At 41.4% G+C, this 25,212-nt stretch overlaps 1 protein-coding gene across 9 annotated transcripts in view; it reads right to left on the reverse strand.

Annotated features, from left to right (window-relative positions):
• Positions 1-2,654: 2,654 nt before the first annotated feature.
• Positions 2,655-25,212, reverse strand: part of DDR2 (discoidin domain receptor tyrosine kinase 2) — a 176,995-nt gene continuing 154,437 nt past the window's right edge. For all 9 annotated transcript variants that reach the window (XM_017345723.3, XM_017345728.4, XM_070077432.2 and 6 more), the window contains 7 exons: positions 23,545-23,755; positions 21,506-21,729; positions 20,171-20,298; positions 16,885-17,076; positions 16,364-16,598; positions 12,559-12,708; positions 2,655-8,863 (listed from right to left, as the gene is read on the reverse strand). In XM_017345723.3, the coding sequence (XP_017201212.1) occupies positions 8,729-8,863; positions 12,559-12,708; positions 16,364-16,598; positions 16,885-17,076; positions 20,171-20,298; positions 21,506-21,729; positions 23,545-23,755 (1,275 nt within the window). In that variant the 3' untranslated portion in view covers positions 2,655-8,728. The remainder of the gene's footprint in view (positions 8,864-12,558; positions 12,709-16,363; positions 16,599-16,884; positions 17,077-20,170; positions 20,299-21,505; positions 21,730-23,544; positions 23,756-25,212) is intronic.

A 25,212-nucleotide genomic window follows, 5' to 3' on the forward strand; every position in this document is an offset into this window, starting at 1 on the left:
AATCAATCTCAGAACTTGGTTCTCTGGAATACTGCGAACTCTGGTAAAGCAACGGTTCTGTTTCCGAGACTTCCCAGATAGACACTCCTGGAAAATACATATAATAATAATTGCTAGGGAAATAAAAGCAAAGCCATAAAACTACAGACATCTTTTTTGTTTGTTTGTTATTAGATTCCATACATATAAAAGTGCTGTGAAGTTTCTAATGCCTAATCTGGATTTCTGGATTTATAGCAGCCTCGGCAGACCCATCACTAGACTTGGTTCCTGCTGAGTTAGTAGAGACCATCATAGGTCTCTACTGAACATGCTTTAATCAACTTCATGGCATTTTCAAAGTTTTCATTATTTATCAACAATGGTTCAGCAAAAGCCTCACATAATCTATATTGGCATTTGATCCCAGAAGGGTACCAACTAGTTTAGTTATCACCTGAACCAATAAAATATAGATTGAACAAACAAATCTATTTGAATATTAAATTCCTAAATAAAAATTTTTTATAGTTGGTGTGAAAATCACTTTCTACCCTCATCTCACTGTTCTAAAGAAACCACAAGTTAACAATATTTTCTGAACATCCTGGGGTATAGTTAACCTCAATACTGAGAGTCTAGCACAAAAGGCTCCTTTTAAAACATGCTGGAGCTGGGAGGTGACATGTAAAAGAGAGAATTCTGTAGTCAATTACATAGGAAACTAATTATTGCCGAGGAGGTGGGGCTAGACCCCAGATGTTCAGCATCCCCACGGTCATGGGATGATAACCAGCATAGAACAGGCTATGGATTAAATGAAGGCCAGAAGACTTCAGAGTGAGATCAGCGATCTCACTCCACCATGACTTCCATCCAAGCCTAGTGAGACCACTCTGACCTGTTCCTTTACTCAGCTAAAGCTGCTGCTTTCAGGATGCTTATGATGGGCTGAGGTGCCAGAGGGACCAGGAGAATAGAACTCTGCTAGATGTCAATTAATTTTGTATTTTAAAAATATTTTATCATATGTAGGATGCAGCTTTGTAACCACATAATAAACTGTTATTGCCAAATAAGTGCATAAGTATGGTTTTTATCGTCCCAGGCTGTGTATCTTAGGTGTTGTGTGTGAACTCATTCCGTTTTCCTGAAAACCAGCACAGTGAGGTACATAGTGGTCCCATGACTGGGATGGAGCAAACATAACAACTTCTACTATTTATTGGTTCATGTAGTAAATTTGCCTCTGCCCTAAGCCTTGAAACAGATTTCCTTTTATGGTACCTGAAACAGTCCTTAGGTAGAGGATGGGTAAGTGCATCTAAGCTCCCACAACAGAGCCCTGTTCTCAGTCCATATGAAACTCGCCAGCAGTAACTTGTCTCTAGTTTGCAGAGGCAGAAGAATGCTGCTGGAAGTGCCATGTGGCTTCCCTTGTATGAACTCTTCATCCCAGCCCTCTTCCCTTCAAATCGTTATACATCCAACCTGACCCAAAACAGCTTTGGGAGCAGGATTTTGCCCAGTTCATTAGACGATAAGAGGCTGTGTGTTGGGAGTCAGTGCTGTTTAGGATTCAAGGCCCAGAAGATAGAATAGTGTACATTTCTTCTTCAACTAAGAAATGAATATACAATTATAAACGGAGATAAATCAGTTTGCTAGTCTCTGAATAAAATACAGAGTCCTTTAACTTGTTATTTCACACTTGATCTTAGCCAAAAGGCCAATTTTAACGTGTTATTTCAAATTCAAGAGTAGATATAATCTCTGTGCCCAGTGACTTATATATTCAAATATATGCATAGCATGTTTATACCATAAACATATCAACTTTTAAATCTTGGCCTGGTGTTACAAGTGGTGTGGTGTCACTTTAACTATCTCTGCTCTCCTGTTTGTGTTTTCCTCCTTTGTTTCTCCTCCCACTCCCACTCCCACTCCCACTCCCACTCCCACCACACAGCTACTAGAACGCCTAGCCTTTAGTCCTGCAGACTAGACACGCTGAGGAGTCAAGGTGTGCCGCTTCTCAGCCTTTTGACTAGGATCAAGCGTGGGAGTCAGGGTGTGCTTTCATGAGTCCTCTGGCTAGTCTCTGAAAATTTATATCCATTCCTTTACCCACTATGATCCTTGCTGGAAAAAAGCATGCTCAGAAAAGTAAAAATATAAACTTCCTCTTCAGGGGACAAATCAGAAACATGTTGTTCCAGATGGTTTTCTCCTGATCTCTGTTGTGAAGTGTGAGTCTGTATTCTGGTTGTTCCTAGTCTTTGTTGAGACATGTTTAGAGACAGATCGTATTTTGATTGAGAAGGGATTTCTGTGTGTCAAACAAGACAAATCTGGAACAATAACAATAAACATTCAGAGTTTGGCCTGCACTGGGTTCTCCAGAACTGGACTAATTGTGAGGACACAAAATCCCAATCTCTAGTGTGTTTGGATTTGTTCAAAACCAAGATGCTTTTCTCCCAGTGTGAAGTCAACTAATGTATTCAACTAATGTTTTCAAGGCCTGTTTAAATACCCCTCTGTCAGCCCCAAAAGACAGCTGTCCACCCCACCTACACCCCAGCTCGGCCCTGTGCCCCATGGCTTCTCCAGAAATAACGTAGGGAGGAGGGTAACAACAGTCAGAACTGAAGCAATTCACGCAGGAAGAGGGCTCCATCAGTAGCACGACTCTTTAATCATTGTTATTTACAATTTATCATTCTGACAGACTTACAGAGAATAAATAAAGAAAAGAAAATATACAGTTGGAATCACATTTCTTTTTCTATTACAGAGGAATTTTTCGTATTCTATTTTGGAATACAATGATTGTTTTAAGCAGGAATTAAATCCGTTTGTTATTCACCCCTCAACAAGACACATCATCCCCCAACGCCTGCAGAGCAAAGCCCGATGCTTCTTGCTCATGACGGAGTGCACCGCTTTGCTGCTGAAACTCGGTCCTCAGAGAAGTCACCAGACAGCAGGGTAGAAGAACAGAATATCAGGATAGTAAAAGAACATAACACGGATACACTAGATTACAGATTCTTGGTGTGTTTGTAGGAATTCTCCCAATTTGCAGTTATTTCCAAGCCTCTTTTCAAGAAAAACAGTTTTTCACTGACAATGATGACCGTATCTCATAGTGCTTTCCCTCGGCTCTCTTTGCAACTTCTTCCTGACAGGTGATCATGACTGTGGGTAAGCGCAGGCTGGCTAAGGCCTCAGCTCTTTCTCCAGCAGAGATGCACGAAGTTGTCGACAAGGTGTCTGCAGGGGAAACTAGATGGCTTGTTTCAGGTGCACTGAGTCTGCGGCCGTCTGGTCTCTGCTTTGATGCCTTGTCCAGAACTGCCTCTCATTGCTGTCTAAGTACTTCAAAGAATATGGCATTTCCATAGATCAATTTCACCATCAGAAAGCATACCCACTGGAGGCTGGCCTTCACCAGGTACAAATCTGGGCACTTTCCCGTCTTTCCTCTTATTTGAAAATAAACCCTCTATGTCACAGCAAAGAAATTCTCCCTAAACTCAGCCTAGTAATGTTCCATGACAACTTTTTATTTCTATATTTTATTCATTCTAAAAATGACATGCAGTAAATATTTATTGAGTGCTCACTATGTGCTAGGAACTTTATGAGACACACACTGTTACAATCTTGTGATCCTTAAATATTAAGCTTAATAATGTTATCATAAAACACAATGCTGTAATTCACAAAACCAGAGTTTCAGCTTTCCCCCAGGTTGTGTTTTCATTCAGTTTCATCCTATGTGGTTGTTATTCTATTTAAGAATAGATATTTGGGCAAAGGAAACTTCTCGGAAAACAATGTTTTATCACACATTAAGAGTCCATACTGTTGTATTATATTCCTTCCATAAGCTCTGCTTGGTTCCAGTGATTGCCACCTAACTCCTGACCAAAATACTGATTTATCCTACAGTTCTCTGCTTGTCCCCACTGCAATCCCAATCACTTGTTGGAACTTCAAGAACCATCTAAGGTCTATACTTAGTTCTCTAGACAACAAGCCATGAACAGGTCTTACCATTTTTTGTGTAGCCTAATCCTTCTACATGATCCCTGGACCTTTTCAGATGTCAAAGAGCCAAACTAATCAAAAAATTTAGAAACAGTGTAGGCAATATACTGCTCATTAAGAAAGAAACAGATTAATTTCTTATATTCTCTTGAATCTTGTAGAATTGCAGATACTGTCTCTCAGCTGCATCCAACCAAGACCAGGTTACTAATCAGTAAGGGTTGAAAGTATCTAGCACCTAAATGAGTGCATGTTGGGCAAAGCTAGTGGGATCCCCATAAAGTCTGTAGTTCAGTTAACAGTATTATGCCATGGTCAATTTTCTGATTTTGAAAATCGACTAGGTATAGTATTGTTAGTGAGGAAATTTGGATCTAGGGTAAGGCTGCTCTGTACTATTTTTGCAACTTCTTGTGAGTCTTAAATTATTTCAAAATAGCTAAATGTTTAAAAAGGTTTGGCAACCAAACAATTACTCACCCCTTCTGTTACAAAGCCGTGAAGCTAATGGTATCTGAGAATGCATGCAGAAATCAAATCACCACTAACCTCTGCAGTCTCTTTCTCAATTCAGCATTTCAAAACATTTAACAAGGAAAAAGCATTCATCCATTTCTATAAAAATGTCACATTTCAATTCAGAGGGATTTCCCAGGATCTACATCTTCCAGAAGCAATAGGGACCTACCATGTGCATCCTTGCTGGAAATAAAAGTCTAAAATGGTAAATTCCAGGTCTAGAACTCAACTGAGGATCAAAGACTTAATAGCCAGATACTCATACTGTACATTTATTTTCTTTCTTTTTTTTCCTTTTTATTATTTTTGGGCAAAACAGATGCTATTCTGTTTTAGTATATTTCCTGATAACATCTTCATCTCCTTCCCTCCTTCCGACACTCCCCTTCTGTTCTCCTTTACTTAAAACACATGGTCTACCCCACATCATGGCTTTCTTGTGGGAAGCCTGGATGAGACTAGGAAAACACATGTTTCCAACATGGCACCTACTTCTTTGTGTGCAAATTGTACACAAGATTTCACCTTGTCTAACTTATCTCTTCTGTTCCCATGTTTGCCTGTAGCTGTTCTGGGCATAGCAGAGAAAGGCATGAGTGAACATGGATTTCACTCACAGAGGAAAGCGAAAGGAACACAGAGATTTATGAAATCCCATCCATTCTCCCTTTCCCCTTTCTAGGTTTTCATTTCCCAAGCAGCACTTGGAAAGCCAAGGCCAGTTCAGGCAATGATTTGGATTCTTCTCAGCAGCACTGGAACTTGTCTAGAACCACAGGTGTTCACACTGCCACCCTTGCCCACTTCCTCTGAGATGAAAGGTCATTCCCTGATGGCTGCTTATGTGTTTTTATATCCACAAAGGACATCTCCTTTCTCAAAACTCCAAAAGAACCTCCTTCCTTTTCATACGTTGCACTTGACTTTTCATTTTTAATAAATCTTTATCATCCCTTTACGCAGAATTTCTTCTTTCTCCATCCATATCTTCTATCCCTCTATTCTCTCTCTCATGTCTCCCTGCAGAAGGACTTGTTTTCTGCTCTGACTGGATTCCCAACCGCTCCAGCCACCTTTGTTTCTTATTCGCTTAACCTGACTCTTCCCTGTGTCTTTCCTGAGAACTCCCCACTGCCTCTCTGTATTCTCCTTTCTAGCCCTCACCTTCCTCCCTGTTCAGTCCCATGCACATTCACATATCCATTGTTCACCCCACTTACATACAATCCACCCTGTTACACAGCCTTATACATTCAAAAGGATCTTCCTGCTATTTTAAAACCACATTTTCTCTTCGGGTGCTTCTTTCTACTCCAGATCTTTTTAGATCATGTATGTGTGTGAACCACACAGCAAGATTTGGACATGGCTATCAGCGTTTAACCAGATAATTATAATAATTTTAGATGTGGCAGGTCAAAAACATAGTCTGGCCATAAAACAGTTCACCTATCCCATGGAGAAGATACCTTACTGCAAAACTGCCCCACAGTTTCTCATCATTTTTCCTATCTCCTTTTCCAAATATATCCTAGTTTCATTCCTCTCGCTCAGATTTGCACTGCTTTTTAATTCTATAGACTAAGACTTCACTGTATCCCTTCGATTTGTGCTGCTAAGACCTGTGAGTATGGCCAGGCTAGAGGTCATGCCTGTGTTGCTAATACAAAGGATTCAGTTACAGCGGGAAGTCTTCCTTATCCAACACACGGATTTCTGTATGTGAGATTGCATATTTGGCAGCCACCTGAAACATGGAAATCCTGATAATTTCACTTTAGACGTGATTTTTACAGAATCATGGAATATGGTGAATTGGGATAATAAGGTAATAAGAAAAGGGAAACTGTATTATTTTCTCATGCTGCATAAAAAGCCATGGCACTGTCTGGGCATAGTCCTGCCAGATGCATGTGGATCTGGGGAATTGGCTGTACATCCTGATTTCATGTCTCTGCTTCTAATGAAGTTAACACTTATTTTGAAATCAGAGTGTGCAGGTCCCAAGGCACAAGAGGACATGTCTGGCCTTGCAAGACAGCAAACAAGATAATGTATATTGGAAACACCTGGTAAGCTTTAAGGCGCTATACAGATAACAGGTGTTACTATGGCTACTATTACAGTGACTTCTCACAGGTGGTAACTAAATTCCGGAATCTGCAGCAGTTATTGATCCAAACACTGCAAACACTGGACCTAACAGAACTGGAAGAGACTTCAAGACAATCTATTCCCATTCCCTCACTTTAAAGATAAGGAAGCAAAATTTGGAGAGACAATGATTTGTCCAAGTTTACACATTTGGCTTGGGGGAGAAAGATCAAAGCTCCCAAATCAATGCTCTCCAGACTCAATACAATCATCTCTCCAAAGTTTAGTGCTGGGAGAGAATAAGAGCCAAGTCATGGGATAACCATGGGGACAGGGCACTGGCTATGGTCAGAAGATGACCTCAAAAATGGCTTTGGGGGGCTTGGGATTGAGGCTTATGGAATGGCCTGGAGCAATGTTGAAGGCTGAACAGGGGAAACACCCAAGTGGAGAAACTTTGTGGAAGGTGGGGTGGTGAGGGCAACAGGAGACCCACAGGGTCAAGAACATGTCCTCTCAGCGTGGGAAGCTGCTTCTGTCATCTTTTCTTGTTTCCTCTCAATGGAGTGTCGGGTTTCCTTTCCACCTTCGCTGCTTTCCAGTGAACCTAAGAATTTCTGAAATGTGACAGCTCAGAATCCACTCTGAGGGGACTCCCATTTAACAGGGTATTAGCCTCCATGAATTCTGAGACTACAGCCAAATGCCTTCTTTTTTGCTGGTCTCACCATTCTTGGAGGCAGAAGCGTGTATGCTAAGCAGTGGCAGGGGATGCTCACTCTGTATCTCTCTAGAAGGGCATGAAATATCATCTCATACAACCCTCTGCCTTGTGTTTTAAAACTTCCACTTTTCATTCATATTCTGTAACCTGTATTTGAACAGAATCTTCAATGACTGAGGACTTCCCTTGCATTCATCCTTATATGTCCCAACTCTAGCTGTGTTTCCCCTAATAAGTGGTGGAAAGCAGGCTCCCTGTAACTTCCCCTCATTGGTTCTAACTCAACTTCTTGGAGATACCCTGTTATACATGGCCTCTAGAAACTTATGCCTGAGTAACTCAGCCCCCAGTCCATGGTCCTATTGAGTCCTCATTAACTGGAATAGCTAAAAGATTTGGTCAAGATGAACCAAAGGGGTTAGCATACAGAAATCAAAACACAGTGTTTGCTAACTTAAAAATCAGGTTCTCACTTGAAACACACATGCACACACATATGGAAATGTCCGACCAGCCAAAGAGAACTCTGCAAAAATCACAAATAAATAATGAAAAGCCCACCTGTTAACTGTCTTCCTTAAACTATCTTTTCTGTGTCCGTTATCTACTCAAGAATCCTTCCATGAGTGAGTCCTCTTTGTTTTTCTATTGCTGTAAATGACAATTTCCTTCACAAGGCCTTGCAACGTACCATCTCTCCCATCCACATCCCATCATTTCCTGTACAGACTTCAACCATGACCCTTGTCCATAAATGAACAAAACATTCATTCCAAGAAACTGAGTTTTCAACAATGGTTATCCACATTGACGGGAGAGGGAAATACAAAGAATGATAGATCATGCATCTGTAATGAGTTGCTATGCACCATGTTCTCAGATTTTCCACACCTATAAAGTGTTTTCCCAAGGCCTACTCCCACGTTTCCCAAGATATTACTATTCTTCAAGTTTTTCTTTCTGAAGATATTTTAGAAGGCTGCATAGAAAAAATATTGTAGAATTTGCACATTAATAAACACAAGCATATTTCACCTTTATAAATTATCTGAAATTTCTAGCCTTTGTTATCCAACACTTTGGTAATATCAAGTAAGATTTCTTTACTTTATTTTATATGCCCTAGGCTTTTTTTTCATTTTTAGTTCTTTAATGTAAAAAAAGTATATATATATATATATATATATATGAGTAAAGGGAGGGAGTGGGGGAGATGAGGGACAGAGAGAGAACAAAGCAAACCAGCCTCTGTCCCTCAGGTCCACTAAATGTCCGGATGAAGTGGCTTAGCGTGGGTGAGTGGTAGGTCTTGTGGGAAGACCTGGGCCTTCGGAATGTTGCCAGGCACAGACAGCTTCACTCGTCTCCTTGCTGGAGGAGCAGAAGGTGGATTTCTTGGAACGAGGGACGCTGCTTGGTATCTCGTCTCCAGCAGCTGAGCATCAGCTTATACACAGAGTCAGGGCAAATGGCTGGTTGAGGGAGGTAAGTCTTTGGAAACAAAAATAAACAGAAGGGAGAGAGAGAGGGAGAATATTAAGAGAGAAAAGGAAGAGTTGTTGCATCATGGTTTGATTTGCTCCTTCCCCACTGTCTTGAACTGGAAAACTGAACTAGGTGTGGCATGTGTTCATCCTACTCACCTGAGTGGTAAATCCTATCCTGCACCCCTTGTCTTCTCTAATTCTCTGAAGAAGAATTTCCTAATGTGCCTTTCTGTGGCCCCAGCTTTCATGCAAAAGATGAAACTGAACCAAAAGGAGGACAAATCTTTCATTTTTGGCCCACCCACGTTGACATTTATCATGGCAGATACAGAAAATATATCAGTGGCCTCAGCGCCCCAAATGGAATAAAATCTTAGCCAGATGCAGAAACTGGAGCACAAGATGCATTCATGCAGCTGCTGACCACAATATTCTCTGTGCTCCTCCTCTCCTATACTGGTCCATCCAAAAAAAACTGGATTTTCAGTTTACCACATTAACATCTGTACATTTACTCCATCTGTAGCCCTGTCCTGAATTCTAGCCTTTGGCTCTACTCCCAAATCACCAGTTACTGCTTCTATAGAAATATGCTATTCTGTTGACTCTCAGATCATCTGCTACTGTCTGTAATCCATTGCTGTCATCTCCTTACCAACATTTTTGGGCAGCCTCACCTATCAACACATTCCTGAACCATATCTAACTTGTCCACGCTCTTTGAACCTTCCACTGCCTTTGGCCCAATTAAACATCTAGAGCTAACTAATCAATAACCACTTCCCCTGCCCTAATTTCTCCCACACCAACACCAGCCGATGTCATATATCCTAAGAGCTGGGTTTATTCCCTCTGACCTCTCCAATATCTGTGACTTTTATTGGAATACATGATTAAATCTGACAAGCCTTAACTTCGTATCTTTTGAAGGACTAAAACTATAAATTTCCAAAATCTTAAAAGGAAATATCAATATTCATAAGAGTACAGGATAATAGACACTCTCATATTTTAAGGCAAAACTTAAGGGGCCGGCACTGTGGTATAGCAGGTAAAGCCACCGTCTGCGGTGCCAACATCCCGTATGGGCTCCAGTTCGAGTCCTGGCTGCTTGACTTCTGATCCAGCTCTCTGCTATGGCCTGGAAAAGCAATGGAAAATGGCCCAAGTCCTTGGGTCCCTGCACCCATGTGGGAGACCCAGAAGAAGCTCCTGGCTCCCAGTTTCGGATCTGCACAGCTCTGACCTTTGTGGCCATCTGGGGTGTGAACCAGTGGATGGAAGACCTCTCTTTCTCTCTCTTGGCCACTGCCTTTCTGTAACTCTGCCTTTCAAACTTTAAAAAAAAATTTGTTAAGTCCTTCCTGAAGTGTTCACTAGATAATTGAAAAAAATGCTTCTCAAGCTAAAAGATGTTCATAAAGTAGAAATAATAAATAATTTATTAGGGTTGGCATTTCAAAATATTATAAACTTGGTCAATATTTAAAGTTATATTTCATAATATCTCATATTACATTTGTTTAATGTTATTAAAGGTAGCAAAATATTAAACATTAAACAAAACTTTTAAAATTATATTACTTTCAGTTATTTAATTCCATTTAGATCATAAACTTTCAAGAAATATGCTATCTTGGAATTCATCGCATCTCATGAGTTAAATTGAAAGCAAAAATTTCATACATTTTTAAATTACTGAAATAATTGCTATACACTTCTGAGAACTTTCAATTGAAAAAAATTATTTAAGATTTGCAAGTCCTATGAATCCTGAATATAAATTCCTTTAAAATTCATGGGACTAGAATTTTTCTCCTGCATTATACCCATCATGTTCAACAAGTTAGCCACGCCATTTGAAAATGAGTCACAGAACACATGTGTAGTTGAGGGACTACAGAAACTTCTGAAAAAATTGAGAATTTTTTTCCTAATTCTCATATCAACCATATCCCTAATTCTCATACCAAACTTTCAAAATTGGAATATTGAAATTTAAGAATAAATTTCATAATAATTAAATATCATGACATAATAAATGAAGTGTTTATAAATTATGTTTAATACATTTATACATTAAATTTAGTAAGTTTTTATAAAAACATATTCTTATGCTTATAAGTGAGAAATTTTCTTAGTATTTAACGGTAACATTTGGCTTTGGTCATTCTTGGGTCAAATATTTGACTTTATCACTGCACCACTTGGTGTTGGTCAAAATATATACTTGGTGCACCATGAGTGTCTAGTGAAGATTACTAATGGTGAATCTTTAAACTGATTATTTTAAAAGAAATAAGAAAAATAAAATAATTGTTAAAATTAAAACTGCTATCAAATGATCAAACAGTGTTTCTGACATAACATTGAAATAATTAACATAACTTTTTAGTGCTTAGCCAAAAAAGACATAATATCAAGAATACTTTTAAGGCAAGGTGGACAGTGGACAAGAAGCGGGGTGGGAAGGGAAAGACCTTCCTTTTGTCCAATGTTCAAAGATCCAATTGTACATGTTAAAAACAACAACAACAACAAAAAATCCCTGTAGGATTTTAGTCACTGAAGACTCAAGGGCTTAGAATGTTCCCACCACTTTACTTATAATTCTGGGATACACTCAAATTAAGACCATGATTATGATAAAGAAGATTACACTTCCTAATTGAGCTCACCGCCTTCAATTGGTCATGTATCTTCTAATAGGTCACTGTGTTGGCTGGGATGCTTTAGTCTGGGAGGAAAAAAGCAAATGTTTTCCCCCAGTTATGCACACAGGAGTATGTCTGCCCTTGACCATAGGAAGAAGGCAATTGCCTTATAACCCATATAGATCCTTTTGATAACTCCTTGCTACCAAAATAGAACATCAAGAATAAATTCAATTGCAGGATCCTTCTCTCATTTGCAACATGCACCGTGTATTAACCTGATCTCTTGCTTGCCTGGATCTGTTGAAGCAAAAGTCTTCCCCTGAGTGCTATCATTTTCCTGTTGGAGTTGCTGCGATTCAAGGCTATGCTGCAGCCAGGTCACTTTTGGGTGCTGTAGGACACTGGTTACTACCAAGCTTTAAATCCTGGCTATTGTAGGAACATTCAAAACTGAGTCACCCAAACAAAGCTTGGAGTAGTTGGCTATGAACTGGGATTCCTTGTGAGCTGCAGAAGACAGAATTCCCTGAATCCTAAGAGGCCTCATTGACTGGTCCTGGAAAGAGCAGCAAGTCCAGGACACGCATGACGGTTTCTGGGCATCGAAGTCTGCAAACACTGCCGGGCGGTCTAAACCGGCAGCAATTCTCACACTAGCGTATATTTTTAACAGCACTAATAAGCTCCCTTTCCGCTTCTATGATTACATTTTTTCAACCAGGAAAACAAACCATGCAGTGTAGATCAAGAAATAAATCACAGCTACCAGGTAGGATTTTATTTGCTGCTACATTTGAGTAGGGGAGAAGCATGATATAACCCCTCGTGCCCTGCAGCAATGAGTTGACATGTGGATAAAGCGGCAGAGTGTACCGATGCCTAAGGAGGGCCTGGGCCTTGCATACCACCTGGACAGTTCACAGCAGATGGTTATGATCCAGATAGCCTCTCTTCCTGCTCCAGCATTGCTAACTCAGGACTTTCCTTCCTCCCTCCCTCCAGAGTACCCTGGCTACGTCCATGCATCCCCGGCAGTTCTTACCTGCCTCCCTTGGTCTCGGAAGAACTCTCCAGTATTCTCAATAACCTGTTCATCTGACAGTTGGGAATAGGGCTGCTCCTGGCAAAAGGTGAAAGTTTCCCACAGAGTCACCCCAAAGGCCCACACATCACTTGCTGTGGTGAATTTGCCCTATTCAAATTAAGGAAAAGAGGGAAAAATCAGATTAACATATGCACAAGAAAAGGTTACATTTCCATAATCTGGGGTTAACCTCCTTCTCTATCCAAGGACAAGGAAAATTGAAACAGCCAAGATAAGTATGGAGGATCCAGAGTGACAATAGAAAGTTGTCAAAGAAACAGGCCCTGGGGCCAGTGCTGTGGCACAGCAGGTAAAGCCATCGCCTATAGTGCCGGCATCCCACATGGGTGCCAGTTTCAGTCTCGGCTGCTCCTCTTCCGATTCAGCTCTCTGCTATGGCCTGGGGAAGCAGTAGAAGATGACCCAAGTGTTTGGGCCCCTGTACCTGTGTGGGAGACCCAGAAAAAATTCCAGGCTCCTGGCATTGGATCGGCTCGGCTCCGGCTGTTGCAGCCATTTGGGGAGTGAACCAGAGGTTAGAAGACCTCTCTCTCTCTCCCTGGCTCTGCCTCTCTGTAACTCTTCCTTTCAAATAAATAAATAAATAAATTTTTAATAAGAAAAGAAAGGGGCCGGCGCCGTGGCTTAATAGGCTAATCCTCCGCCTGCGGCGCCGGCACACCGGGTTCTAGTCCCGGTCGGGGCACCGGATTCTGTCCCGGTTGCCCCTCTTCCAGGCCAGCTCTCTGCTGTGGCCCGGGAGTGCAGTGGAGGATGGCCCAAGTGCTCGGGCCCTGCACCCACATGGGAGACCAGGAGAAGCACCTGGCTCCTGGCTTCGGATCAGCGCGGTGCGCCAGCCACAGTGGCCATTGAAGGGTGAACCAACGGCAAAGGAAGACCTTTCTCTCTGTCTCTCTCTCTCACACTGTCCACTCTGCCTGTGGAAAGGAAGGAAAAGGAAAAGGAAAAGCTTCATTCTCTCATCCTCGTGACGTCAGTTTATGAGCATACTTCAAACAGTTAGGGCAAAATGGAATTAAAATATAAGGTTCTGGGGCTGGCATTGTGGTGTAGCAGGTAAAGCCACTGTTTGTGGTGCCAGTGTGCCAGCATCCCATATGGGTGCCCATTCGAGACCTTACTGCTCCACTTCCAATCCAGCTCCTTGCTAACAGCCTGGGAAAGCAGTGGAAAATGGCCCAGTACCTGGGCCCTTGAACCTACATGGGAAACCCAGAAGAAGCTCCTGGATCCTGATTTCAGTCTGGCCCAGCCCTGGCTGTTGTGGCCATCTGCAGAGTAAAGCAATGGATGGAAGATCTTTTTCTCTTTCTCTCTCTCTCTGTAACTCTGCCTTTCAAATAAATAAAAATATATTATTTATATATATGATTCTTTTCATGCAAAAACATTGAAATCCTTGCACAATTTTGTAATTAGTATACCTTTTTATAAACTTTTGGAAGAGCTCTAATAAATTATCTTTTAATTTCATTTTTCTCAAATTTTTGAAATCCCCTTGTATTTTGCTTCCCTTATAAATGACCCATAAGCTGTACCCATAAGCAAGTTAGAAAGTCAGACTTTAGGCTCTAGGATAGCCCTAGAAAAATGCCCATGGGAAAGGCGAAATTAGAATGGGAAGTCAACTGTTTTTCCATTAGAAGAATCTGAATTAAGTGCCGGGAAGAAGTCTTCTGGTGAACTTCATACCCTTACTTTCCAGTTCAATGGGAGTCAGTCTTTTTTTTTTTTTTTTTTTTTTTTACAGGCAGAGTGGACAGTGAGAGAGAGAGAAAGGTCTTCCTTTTTTTGCCGTTGGTTCACCCTCCAATGGCCGCCGCACCGCACTGATCCGAAGGCAGGAACCAGGTACTTCTCCTGGTCTCCCATGGGGTGCAGGGCCCAAGCACTTGGGCCATCCTCCACTGCACTCCCTGGCCACAGCAGAGAGCTGGCCTGGAAGAGGGGCAACCAGGACTAGAACCCAGTGTGCCAGCGCCACAAGGCAGAGGATTAGCCAAGTGAGCCGCGGCGCCAGCTGGTAGTCAGTCTTGAAAATAGTCTTTAACAAGTGACAACAGTGAGACTCAGATGTAGTTGGCATGCATTAATGTTTTTTTTATTTGAGAGGCAGAGAGACAGAGAGACACAGAAACCTCCTATCTGCTGGTCACTACACAAATGTATATAACAGCCCAGGCTGAAGTCAGGAGATGAGAATTCAATCCAGGCTCAATACTTGAGCCATCACCTGCTTCCTCCCAGGGTATGTATTAGCAGGAAGCTAGAATCATGCTTGCATTAAATTGTAGGATAAGTTTATAACATCGGGACATTATGCAGCTGTTAAAAATAATGCTTAAGGGGGGGAAGCCATTGTAATTCATTAACTGTACTTTGGAAATTTATATTTACCAAATAAAAAATAAATTAAAAAATGTTTCAAAGAATTTTTAATGGCATTGGAAATATCAATGATAAAATGTTAAGTAAAAAACAAAGAGGACTGCATGGCATAGAATCATCCCAGTTATGCAATGCAAAGTAAATACATATGTATTCATGGAAAAAATACATACATTGAAAAATTCCTCAAAGTAATTATACCAAGACATTGACAATCATCATTTTGGTGAGGGGAATGGATAGCTATGTATTTTCTCATTTCAGAATTAATTCAAGGATCTTCTAAGAATATGAATAGGAGATAAGCAGATAAACTAAAAGTGAACAACACTAAATTAATCATGGGATTTTTCTCTGCAATATTACAGAAAACAAAAGACAAAGTTAAGTAAATGTATAACTTTGTAGAATGTAAAATTTTGTAGTCTAATAATTCTATAAATCAGGCAAGCAATTGTCAAATTAACAGTAAAATGTCTCAGATATGCATGGTGAGAAAATACACCTCCAAGAAAGACCTTAGGAAAAAATTGTTTATTCACGATGCAGAATACTACTAATTGAATAAAACTTATAAAGCAATGAATGATGAACTTAAAATAAAATGTCAATTGTAAAAATCATTAAAGTAAAAATATGGAGGCCCCTATTGTGGCACAGCTGGTTAAACCATCCCCTGTGACACCAACATCCCATATGAGTGCCAATTTGAGTCCTTGCTGCTCTATTTTCTATACAAATCCTTACTTAAAAAGAAGCAGAATATGGCTACCCATGTGGGAGACCCAGATGAAACTCCTGGATCCTGGCTTTGACCTGGCCCAGCCCTGGCTATTGTGGCCATTTGAAGAGTGAACCTGCAGATGGAAAATCCCTCTCCGTCTGCCTCTCCCTCTCCTTCTATAACTCTGCCTTTCAAATAAATAAATAAATCTTCCTTTAAAAATTAAGGTAAAAATACAGAGATCTGTCTAAATAATTAATGGGGAGCATGGTTACAAAATTAATATAGAACAAAAAAATACATTGTTTGGATACAATTTCTCCAAACGATAAAGGCTATTACACCCTGAATTAATTAAAACAAATCATTAGGTGAGAAGGGAGAAAAAGGAGATACTGAGTCTTCTACCATACCTTCTAACTTTTTTCTCTGAATTTTCTATAATGAGAGTATTACTTTTTCAGCAGAAACAGGCAACTGTTAAACAATAATAAAATTTGGTGTACAGAGAAAACCATCTCAAATCAAAGAAACAGTCAAAGTCTACTGAGTCTTCCTCCTGCTGTCTCAGGTTTATCCCCACCTGTCATGTGTCCTACATCTCAGCTGCTCGGGTAGGGAACTCACCAGCAAGATGCTCTCCCAAGACATCCAGCGGATGGGAAGCACTGCTCGGCCCTGGATCCGGTAGTAGTCCCCACTGTACAGGTTTCTGCTCATGCCAAAATCAGCTATCTTGATGGTGTAGTTCTTCCCTACTAAGCAGTTTCGCGTGGCCAGATCTCGGTGGACAAAGTTAAGAGAGGAAAGATACTTCATGCCGGAGGCAATCTGGGTAGCCATAAACTTCAGGTTGGTGTAACTGAGGAAATACACAAGAGAGAAAGTAGCCGATGGAAAGAGAAGCCATGCCAGGTATACACTCTAAAGTTGACATTGACAAATCAGGGTTTCCGTCTCAACATCCCATCTCAACATCCAATCTCTATTCTTAACAAATCCCTTGCAGTTGTTCCATTATCCCTACACAGTGACCTGTCTCACTCTCCCAAAACCATGGTGAACTTGAAGGCTGACTGCTCCCCATTTTCAGATCCCAGCTTCCTGTCATGGCCCCAGGAGAGAAATAGAAGACCTTGTTCATTTACCTGACAGTGGGGACGTTGCCAGCGCAAGAACTGGGGGGCTCATGACGGGAAAGGAATTGATTGAGATCTCCATTCTCCATGTACTCGGTGATCATGCACAGAGGGTCGTCAGTGATACACACGGCTAAGAGCCTAATGATGTTTGGGTCCTTGAGGCGGGACATGATCTTTATTTCCTTAAGAAAATCATTCCTTTGGAGGACACAGACATAGACAAACCCATAGGTTGACAGAGTCAGACTCAAGTGGAGGGAAGAACATACAGCCATGTCTATTCCTAACCATCACACCAAGTCTTGTTTCTCCCTGAACAACCTTCTAGAAGACAGAAATTGGCACCTGGAATTATTACTATTCCTCATGGAATGTGATAGACACTATATAGATTGCACAATAATGTTCTTGAGAACAAGATCCACGCCCTAGGATCTAAGAAAATGCCTGCCACATAGAAAATGATTAATATTGGGGCCAGTGCTGTGGTGTAGCAGGCAAAGCTGACACCTGCGGTGCTGGCATTACATATGGGTGCCAGTTCGAGTCCTGGCTGCTGTATTTCCGATCCAGCTCCCTCCTAATACATCTTGGAGGGCAGTGGAGGATTACCCCTGCATCCACATGGGAGACTTAGAAGAAGCTCCTTGGCTCCTGGCTTTGGATTGGTCCAGCTCCCACTGTTGCAGCCACCTGGGGAGTCAACCTGCGAATGAAAGACCTCTCTTTCTCTCTGTTTCTCTCTCACTCTTTCTCTCTCTCTCTCTCTCTCTCTGCCTCTTCTCTGCCTCTCTTAACTCTGCCTTTCAAATAAATAAATAATTCTTAAAAAAAATCAAATCAGGGGGCCGGCGCTGTGGCACAGTAGGTTAACACCCTGGCCTGAAGCGCCAGCATCCCATATGGGCGCCAGTTTTAGTCCCAGCTGCTCCTTTTCGGATCCAGCTCTCTGCTATGACCTGGGAAAGCAGTAGAAGGTGACCCAAGTCCTTGGGCCCCTGCACCCACATGAGAGACCTGGAAGAAGCTCCTGGCTCCTGGTTCCAGATCGGTGCAGCTCTGGCTGTTGTGGCCATCTAGGGAGTGAACCAGTGGATGGAAGACCTTTCTCTCTGCCTCTGCCTCTCTGTCACTCTGCCTTTCAAATAAATAAGTAAAATCTAAAAAATGAAAAAATGAAATGATTAATATTTGCAGAGTCAAACATATATTGGTTAAAAACTACTCTGCAAAATGATAGTTTTCACCAAAAATCCTGGCTGAGCACACTAAGGTATTTACCTTTTTGAAAAGCCATCAAAGGCCGGCGCCACGGCTCACTAGGCTAATCCTCTGCCTTGCGGCGCCGGCACACCAGGTTCTAGTCCCGGTTGGGGCACCGGATTCTGTCCCGGTTGGCCCTCTTCCAGGCCAGCTCTCTGCTGTGGCCAGGGAGTGCAGTGGAGGATGGCCCAAGTGCTTGGGCCCTGCACCCCATGGGAGACCAGGAGAAACACCTGGCTCCTGCCATCGGATCAGAGCGGTGCGCCGGCCGCTGCGGCCATTGGAGGGTGAACCAACGGCAAAGGAAGACCTTTCTCTCTCTCTCTCTCTCTCTCACTGTCCACTCTGCCTGTCAAAAAAAAAAAAAAGCCATCATTCTATTAATAAATTCAAGAAACTTTTATAAACTGAAGGACTGCCTTCTTGCCTTCTTGTTTATCTGAGAATTTTTCACTTTACTTCACTGGCTTTCTTGATACATTATGCACCAACAATCATTTGCAACACACAGTTAGCAGCCTGGTCCAAACAGAGATGTTTAAAGCCTATTACAGTAATGGGGGCCATTTCCAAAGAGGTGCTTACTTGGTCAAAACCAGCTTCTTTGAGTACATGGTGACAGCTAGCCTCGAGCCACAGCACAGTAACATTTGAATTAGTGGAACCAACAGACGACAGTCCAAGACTATTGCAGTAGATCTGTAATCAGTCTCCCATGAGATCTCTAGAAATTCTAGGTCAGAAGTATATTACACCAGTATAAAATCCTTGGAGTCAATATCACCCTGTTACAACTCATCCCTTCTTTCATTCTCCCTTCATTCCCAAATCATGGATTTCTGTGGCTTGGAAGGGCTTGAGTCTAGGCCTTCTGCCGTTGCTAAACATGAGTGGGAACAGGTAGAGACATAATAAACCTCACCAGAAAAACAAAATGGCTGAAGGCTTTGTCTTATTCTGTGCTTTTTTTTTCCTTGTCATTTTCTCCAATTCTGTGCTAAGACTGATGTGAGGAAAACTCCATCTCTCTAGGGCACCTGAGAATCTCTCTTTTTATTCATAGTGATATCCTTAAGATTAAAATTCTCCATTAAAATTCTAAAATCTCTAAAATCTCGAGTTGTATTCCCTTTCCTTTCTCTCTTCTCCATTCTATAACCTGTCAATTACATGACTGTTAATGAAATCTACAATATTCTTGTTGTATATGCTAATTTGGGGAACAGAAGTAATAAATATTATCATGCTACGAATATCACTGAGACTAATCAAGACAACACAAAAGGGAATATACAAATGCTATCCAGATGTGAAGATTTACCTAGGACACATACAACCAGCTTTCAATCAGCATGCCTTGCTGGGTGAGGATTAACTCACCATTACTGTAATGGAAAGGGTGTCAGACAACGGAGTATGGCTGGAAGCTGCAATTTATGTAGTAAAGGATCTGAGAGTTTGTTAGCCAGTTTCAAAAACTGCTAAGGGACAGTGGATCCTTTTGCTTTGAGGTCCATAGAAACTTTTCCAAGTAGAGGTAGCTTCTCATTTTAGGAGTTGCTGGACATAGAAGAAAAGGAGCATAAAAGAGAAAAAAAAAGGATAAGAGTTAAGTAGAGATGTGAAAAAAGAATGGAGTAGCGTTAGTAGGAAAGATGTGTGTGATAGTGAAAAGTTTGCTGAGAGGAGAGTTAATGACACTAAGGAGGATGCGAGTAAAGATGAGGAAGTCCACATCTAGACTGCTGCGTACATTGGGTAGTATCGAGATCAGGGCAAGGAAGGTGATAGAGGGCTAGGAAGTAAATATGTGGCAAATCCAATGGGAAAATATACACTTGTGCTTGAGATAGATGGAGAAAAAGATGAGCACTGCTGACTCCATCAGAAAAGTAAAGCCTAACATGGGAAACATGAGGTAGACCTTCTCATCTCAAAAGAAAAAAAAAAATGATCAGAAGTTTCTAGGAGTGTTCCTGATGCTAAAGATGAAATGCATAAAAGAAAGTTCAAAATGCATACCACAGACCTGGCATTCTTGTTGGCATCTGCTCGGAGCATTTTCACGGCCACCAGGACAGGCTGGTTGGTGCTGACATCAAGGGCAAAATCTTTGTCTTTGAATTTTTCCATTCCCTCCACTTCACAGAGGTGAACCTAGACAAAAGTCATCTATCATCATCATTTCTCCTGAAGAGGTCTCAGTACTCTTGCTGAGCATTCCCTGGAGATAACCTAACTTTTACAACTCAGGCAAAATAATCAAAAGACAGAGAACAAGATATGTGTATAGACCATATCTTTTTGTTTAAATCATTGGTATAATTCAAAAACATTGGTAAAGTACCCAGCTATTATGATATGTTACTGATATATGAAAGAAATACACATTGTATGGAACACTGAATAAGTGGATGACTCAATCTATAACAGTTTTTATACTACAGCATAGTTCACTATAAAATGTCATTCACCATAAATACTTGAACTTTGATTCAAGAAAATGTAGCTACTGGTCATACAAACCAGAATGGGTATGGAGTTTAGCATTATAAGTAACTCCTGTGTGTTAGCACAGTATAGGAGCATGAGTTTTCAACTCAGGGAGCAGAAAGAATACATAGACCACTACAACCAGATGTCACAAACCATTCTACCTCCTCCAACACCAGACCTACCACAGGGGTTAACATGCAGCCCACACTGCACAATGACACATTCTTGTGAAACCAACTAGAATATTTGGAGTTTACTTCTATTATATAATTGGAGTTCTACTTACTATTGAAGAACTCCTATCACAACTTGAAACATTGCTTGAGATCTTTGAAGGTTCATGTGACTAACACAAGTGTGAAAAGCTTGCTACATCTCGCTATCACTCCGAGGACAACTGAGAAGAGTGCTCCTCCTTATCTTGGTGATTCAATCTTCAGTGGTTGATTCGGGATCAAAGGCAGGGGTGAGGTTGTTTTTGACCATTTTATGTGTAATTCTCATTAAAAGGGAAAAAACAAAGTGGTTTTCAAGCAGCAGGGTGTTCCTGGACTGTCAGTAAAAGATGATCGCATCTGGTGGGCCCCACCCTCTGTACTCAATTTTAGAATTTTTGTGAAAATATTGAATGTTTCTTGAGATATCTGACGTCAAATATTCCATCTAGAAGTCCCCAAAACTCCATAGCTATTTGACAAGGATGAGGCTGGCCCGACACTGGTCATCTAGAGGACAATGCACAATTCAGGAAAAGACAAGTGGAGATGTTCAGTTGTGAATCTACTTCTAGAAGGAACACTGTTCTATTGACCATTTTTATCCAATCACTTCCTGCCCTTGGGAGGCCCTACTCAGAGAATCCACTTACCTCCCCAAACTGGCCTTCTCCCAGCTTCTCCTTGAAAGTTAGGAGTTTCCTGGGGAACTCCTCCACAGCCACATCTTTTCCTGACAGCAGGTCCATGGTAACGGCAGGCACGGAGTAGGTGTTGCCTCCGGTCACTCCCTGGAGGTTCACTATGTCAGCCTCTGCGTAGTGGGGCACACCCTCGGGTCCACTGGGTTGCACTGGCTTCACAACACTGCTGCAGCCTGGAAAGACAAGCACAAGTCTCAGTCACACCTTTGGATATCTCTTCAAGAAAGAAACTCTATGGGCAGGGAGAAGCTAGAACAGAGTCCTGCAACAGCCTAAACTACCCCCACGATATTCTTTCTTGGCAGATGGGTTTGCTTCCTCTACAGGTGCTTTCTGTGGCCCTGGAATGCAGGTCACCATTTTCTCTCTCACTCTTCTCCTTATTGTACATACTCACTAACAACTTCTTAGGCTTATCTTGTAGAATTGTGTAGTAAAGCTATAGGAAGCCTCATGCTATATTAGAGTAGGAATATTACAAGTTGAAGGTTTAATACAATGATTCCTTAATTTTCAAAAACTGTCTTTAATTTACAAACTGATTTTAGTAATTAAAAAATTTCAGATTTAATTCATATGATCTAGTTTAAGAAGCATTCTAACTTTAAAGAGAGTTAAAATATAAGGTTGGGAAACTTTTTAAAGATTTATTTATTTGAAAGGTAGAGTCACACACACACAGAGTGCAAGGGAAAGAGAGAGAGAGAGAGAGAGAGAGAGAGAGAGATCTTTCATCTGCTGGTTCACTCCCCAAATGATAGCAACATCTGGGGCTGGGACAGAGTAAAGCCAGGATCCATGAATTCCATCCAGGTTTCCCACTTGGGTGGCAGGGACTCAAATAATTGATCTATCACCTGCTGCTTCCCAGAATGCACATTAGCAGGGAACTTGGATCAGAAGTAGAGTAGCCAGGACTTGAACCCACACTCCCTATGGGATGTGGGCATCGCAAGCAGCAGCTTCACCTGCTGTATCACAGCTCTTGCCCCATTGTAGGGGACGTCTTCATCTTCAGAAAATAAGTGCATTACTTAGATGCAGACTAAGAAATAAATAAGTTTATATCCTTTGGTCTTGCTTCGTCTGTGACACTACTGAGTTCAATGAGCTCTTTCAATATTTTCTATCCATTAAGTGATTATTTTCTTTCTTGGAAAAGACCCATTTAGGCTCATTCCTGGAAAAGCCTGTGCTCTCATATTTAGTCCTGTCTGCTTCAACGTCCAGCTCTTCCTGAGCTCCTGCCTGCCAAACACTGCATGTTTTCTTTGACTGACTTGGGTCACTCTCAGGTTGAGGACCTTATGGAAATGTGCCTCTGAGCACAGAGATGACCCAGAACTCCTTCTGATGTCATTCTGCAGCACTTTTTAAAAGATCATCAAGATTTAACTCACCAGGCACTGTTTGACCTGTTCTACTATTTTACCTCAAGGCTTTCATTGAGAAAGGGCAAGGACTATTTACTCTCATTGTATTTGTATTATTCTAGTAAATGTTCACCCAAGAGAAATCAACAAAATTTTGATCAACAAAACCACTGATCTAGATGTCTATCAAACTTGGAATTCTAAGGTGTCTTTAGCTTCATTTATCTTTTTTTCTCCAAGTCAAATTCTAGTCTGAATTTACTCCTAATGAAGTTTGGTGTTGGGTGATTCTCTGAGATTTCTAACTGTCCTTGTATATCAAGGAGGATGTTACACCATTTGAACAGTTTAGATTCTTCTGAAATTAACAAATTACTGACACCTTTTATGTTTTTTTCCTGTTCTGACATGAGACCCTCCAAAAATATGCTTAGTAGGCAAGGAGGGGTGTTCAAATTAGGCTAGACACAAAAGCACACCAAATCTAGGAAGGGATGTAGACTTCATAGGAGGTTAGCATAGACAAACAATAGCTGGGAGCAAGAGTGTTATACACACGTAATGCTGTTTGTCAAGGCTTCTCCCTCCATCTCCTCTCCAATCTTTCATCCTCACCTGACTCCTCCTCCCCTGGAGCAAATTCTGGGAGCTTCCGTATCAACCGGGAAGGCTCCTGGTAGTCAGGGCGAAGGGGAAAGATGCGATCGTACGTTGAGTTGGACTCCTGCTCACTTGGTGACGAGGAGCGGTTGTTGTTGAACATGCTGGACTCGCTGGGGAGGGAAAGGCTGACTGTCATTTCGTCATCCAGCATCCTCCGTGAAGCCTGGAAGAGAAGGGCACGTTGGTCCCAAGGAGATCATCGCTTCTTCTCCTTCTTATACCCAGCTCTTGCACACAGATGAAATGACCCTCACTACTGTTTTTCCCAGAATCCCAGAAAGTGGCAGCAATGCTGTCTGGTTCCACAAATGCTTGTGTTGCAGAAACTAAAATAATCCTTCAGTTCTTCAAGACAGAATTTGACCTCCTAACTTTAGGACTGCCAACATTCATGAGATTTCATTCAGACTTTTATGAGGATAATTTACATAATACTCCAAGGAGCTATCAGTATCTAAACATCTTCTCAATCTTTTTAGAGTTTTCCATGTTCTGTTAAATGACAGGTTTTGCTGGCCCACCCAGTAACTGCTTTGATTTTGTGAGGATATAAACTAAAATGATCATTAACTCAATAAATGCACTGTAACATAAGGAGTCAGTAGTTCACCCAATCACTCTTCCTCTGTATGTTAGGATAATACTTCCCTGATATTGCACTTTTATTTAAAAAAAAAAAAGGTCTACAAAATGGGACAGGAAAGCCCTCCCTAGGTATCAGGGATATCAAGGTGAGCTACACGTAATACTAGAAGAAAAAGAACCAAACAACTAATTGTCATGGCATAGCATCTCATGTGGCCTGCCTGCTCCATCACAAGGAAAATACCAGCATCTGAATGTACGTATGACCCTTTGGATTTAAGCACATAAAACATGCCACTCCATTATACACATTTTGGGTGTTCAATGACAAAACTCAGATTTCTGCTCTATTCAATAGACTGGGATGCTTTTTGTTGCAGTAGTATCTCCTGGACTGAACATGGAACCCAGTGCATAGTAGGCAGTCAGTAACAGTGGATTAAATCTCTCAAAGAAATGCTAAAGACATATCAAGAGTATCCAATGAATAATGTGACAGTCTAAAGTTGTCATAGGTAATGCTCTTTTTTTAAAAAAAAAAAAAGACTTGTTTATTTATTGAAAGAGTTACAGAGACAGGGAGAAAAAGAGAGAGAGAGAGAGAGAGAGAATCTTCTTTCTCCTGGTTCACTTTACAGATGGCCACGATGCTTAAAACTAGACCAGTCCACAGCCAGAAGCAAGGAGCTTCTTCTAGGTCTCCCACATGGGTGGCAGGGGCCCAAGTACTTGAGCCATCTTTCACTGCTTTTCCCAGGCCATTAACTGGGAGCTGGATTGGAAGTGGAGCAGCTGGACACAATCTGATACCCATGTGGGATGCCAGCATCACAGGCAGAAGCTTTACCTGCTATGCTACAACGCAGGCTTCTAGTAATATTCTTGGAATGCATGTGCAGGCTTAAAGATTTTCCACAAAATGTCCATCCCCAGGAAGTAATTCCACTGCACCTTGAGCTATCTTACCCAGGGTGTAGCGGGGTAGAAAGAATTTCTTAAAGAATCAAGCTACATATCCAGGGGCAAATGTTATGT

This window comes from Oryctolagus cuniculus, chromosome 7 (assembly GCF_051225735.1).
Source record: "Oryctolagus cuniculus isolate XC-2025 breed Fujian yellow rabbit chromosome 7, ASM5122573v1, whole genome shotgun sequence".
NCBI lineage: Eukaryota > Metazoa > Chordata > Mammalia > Lagomorpha > Leporidae > Oryctolagus > Oryctolagus cuniculus.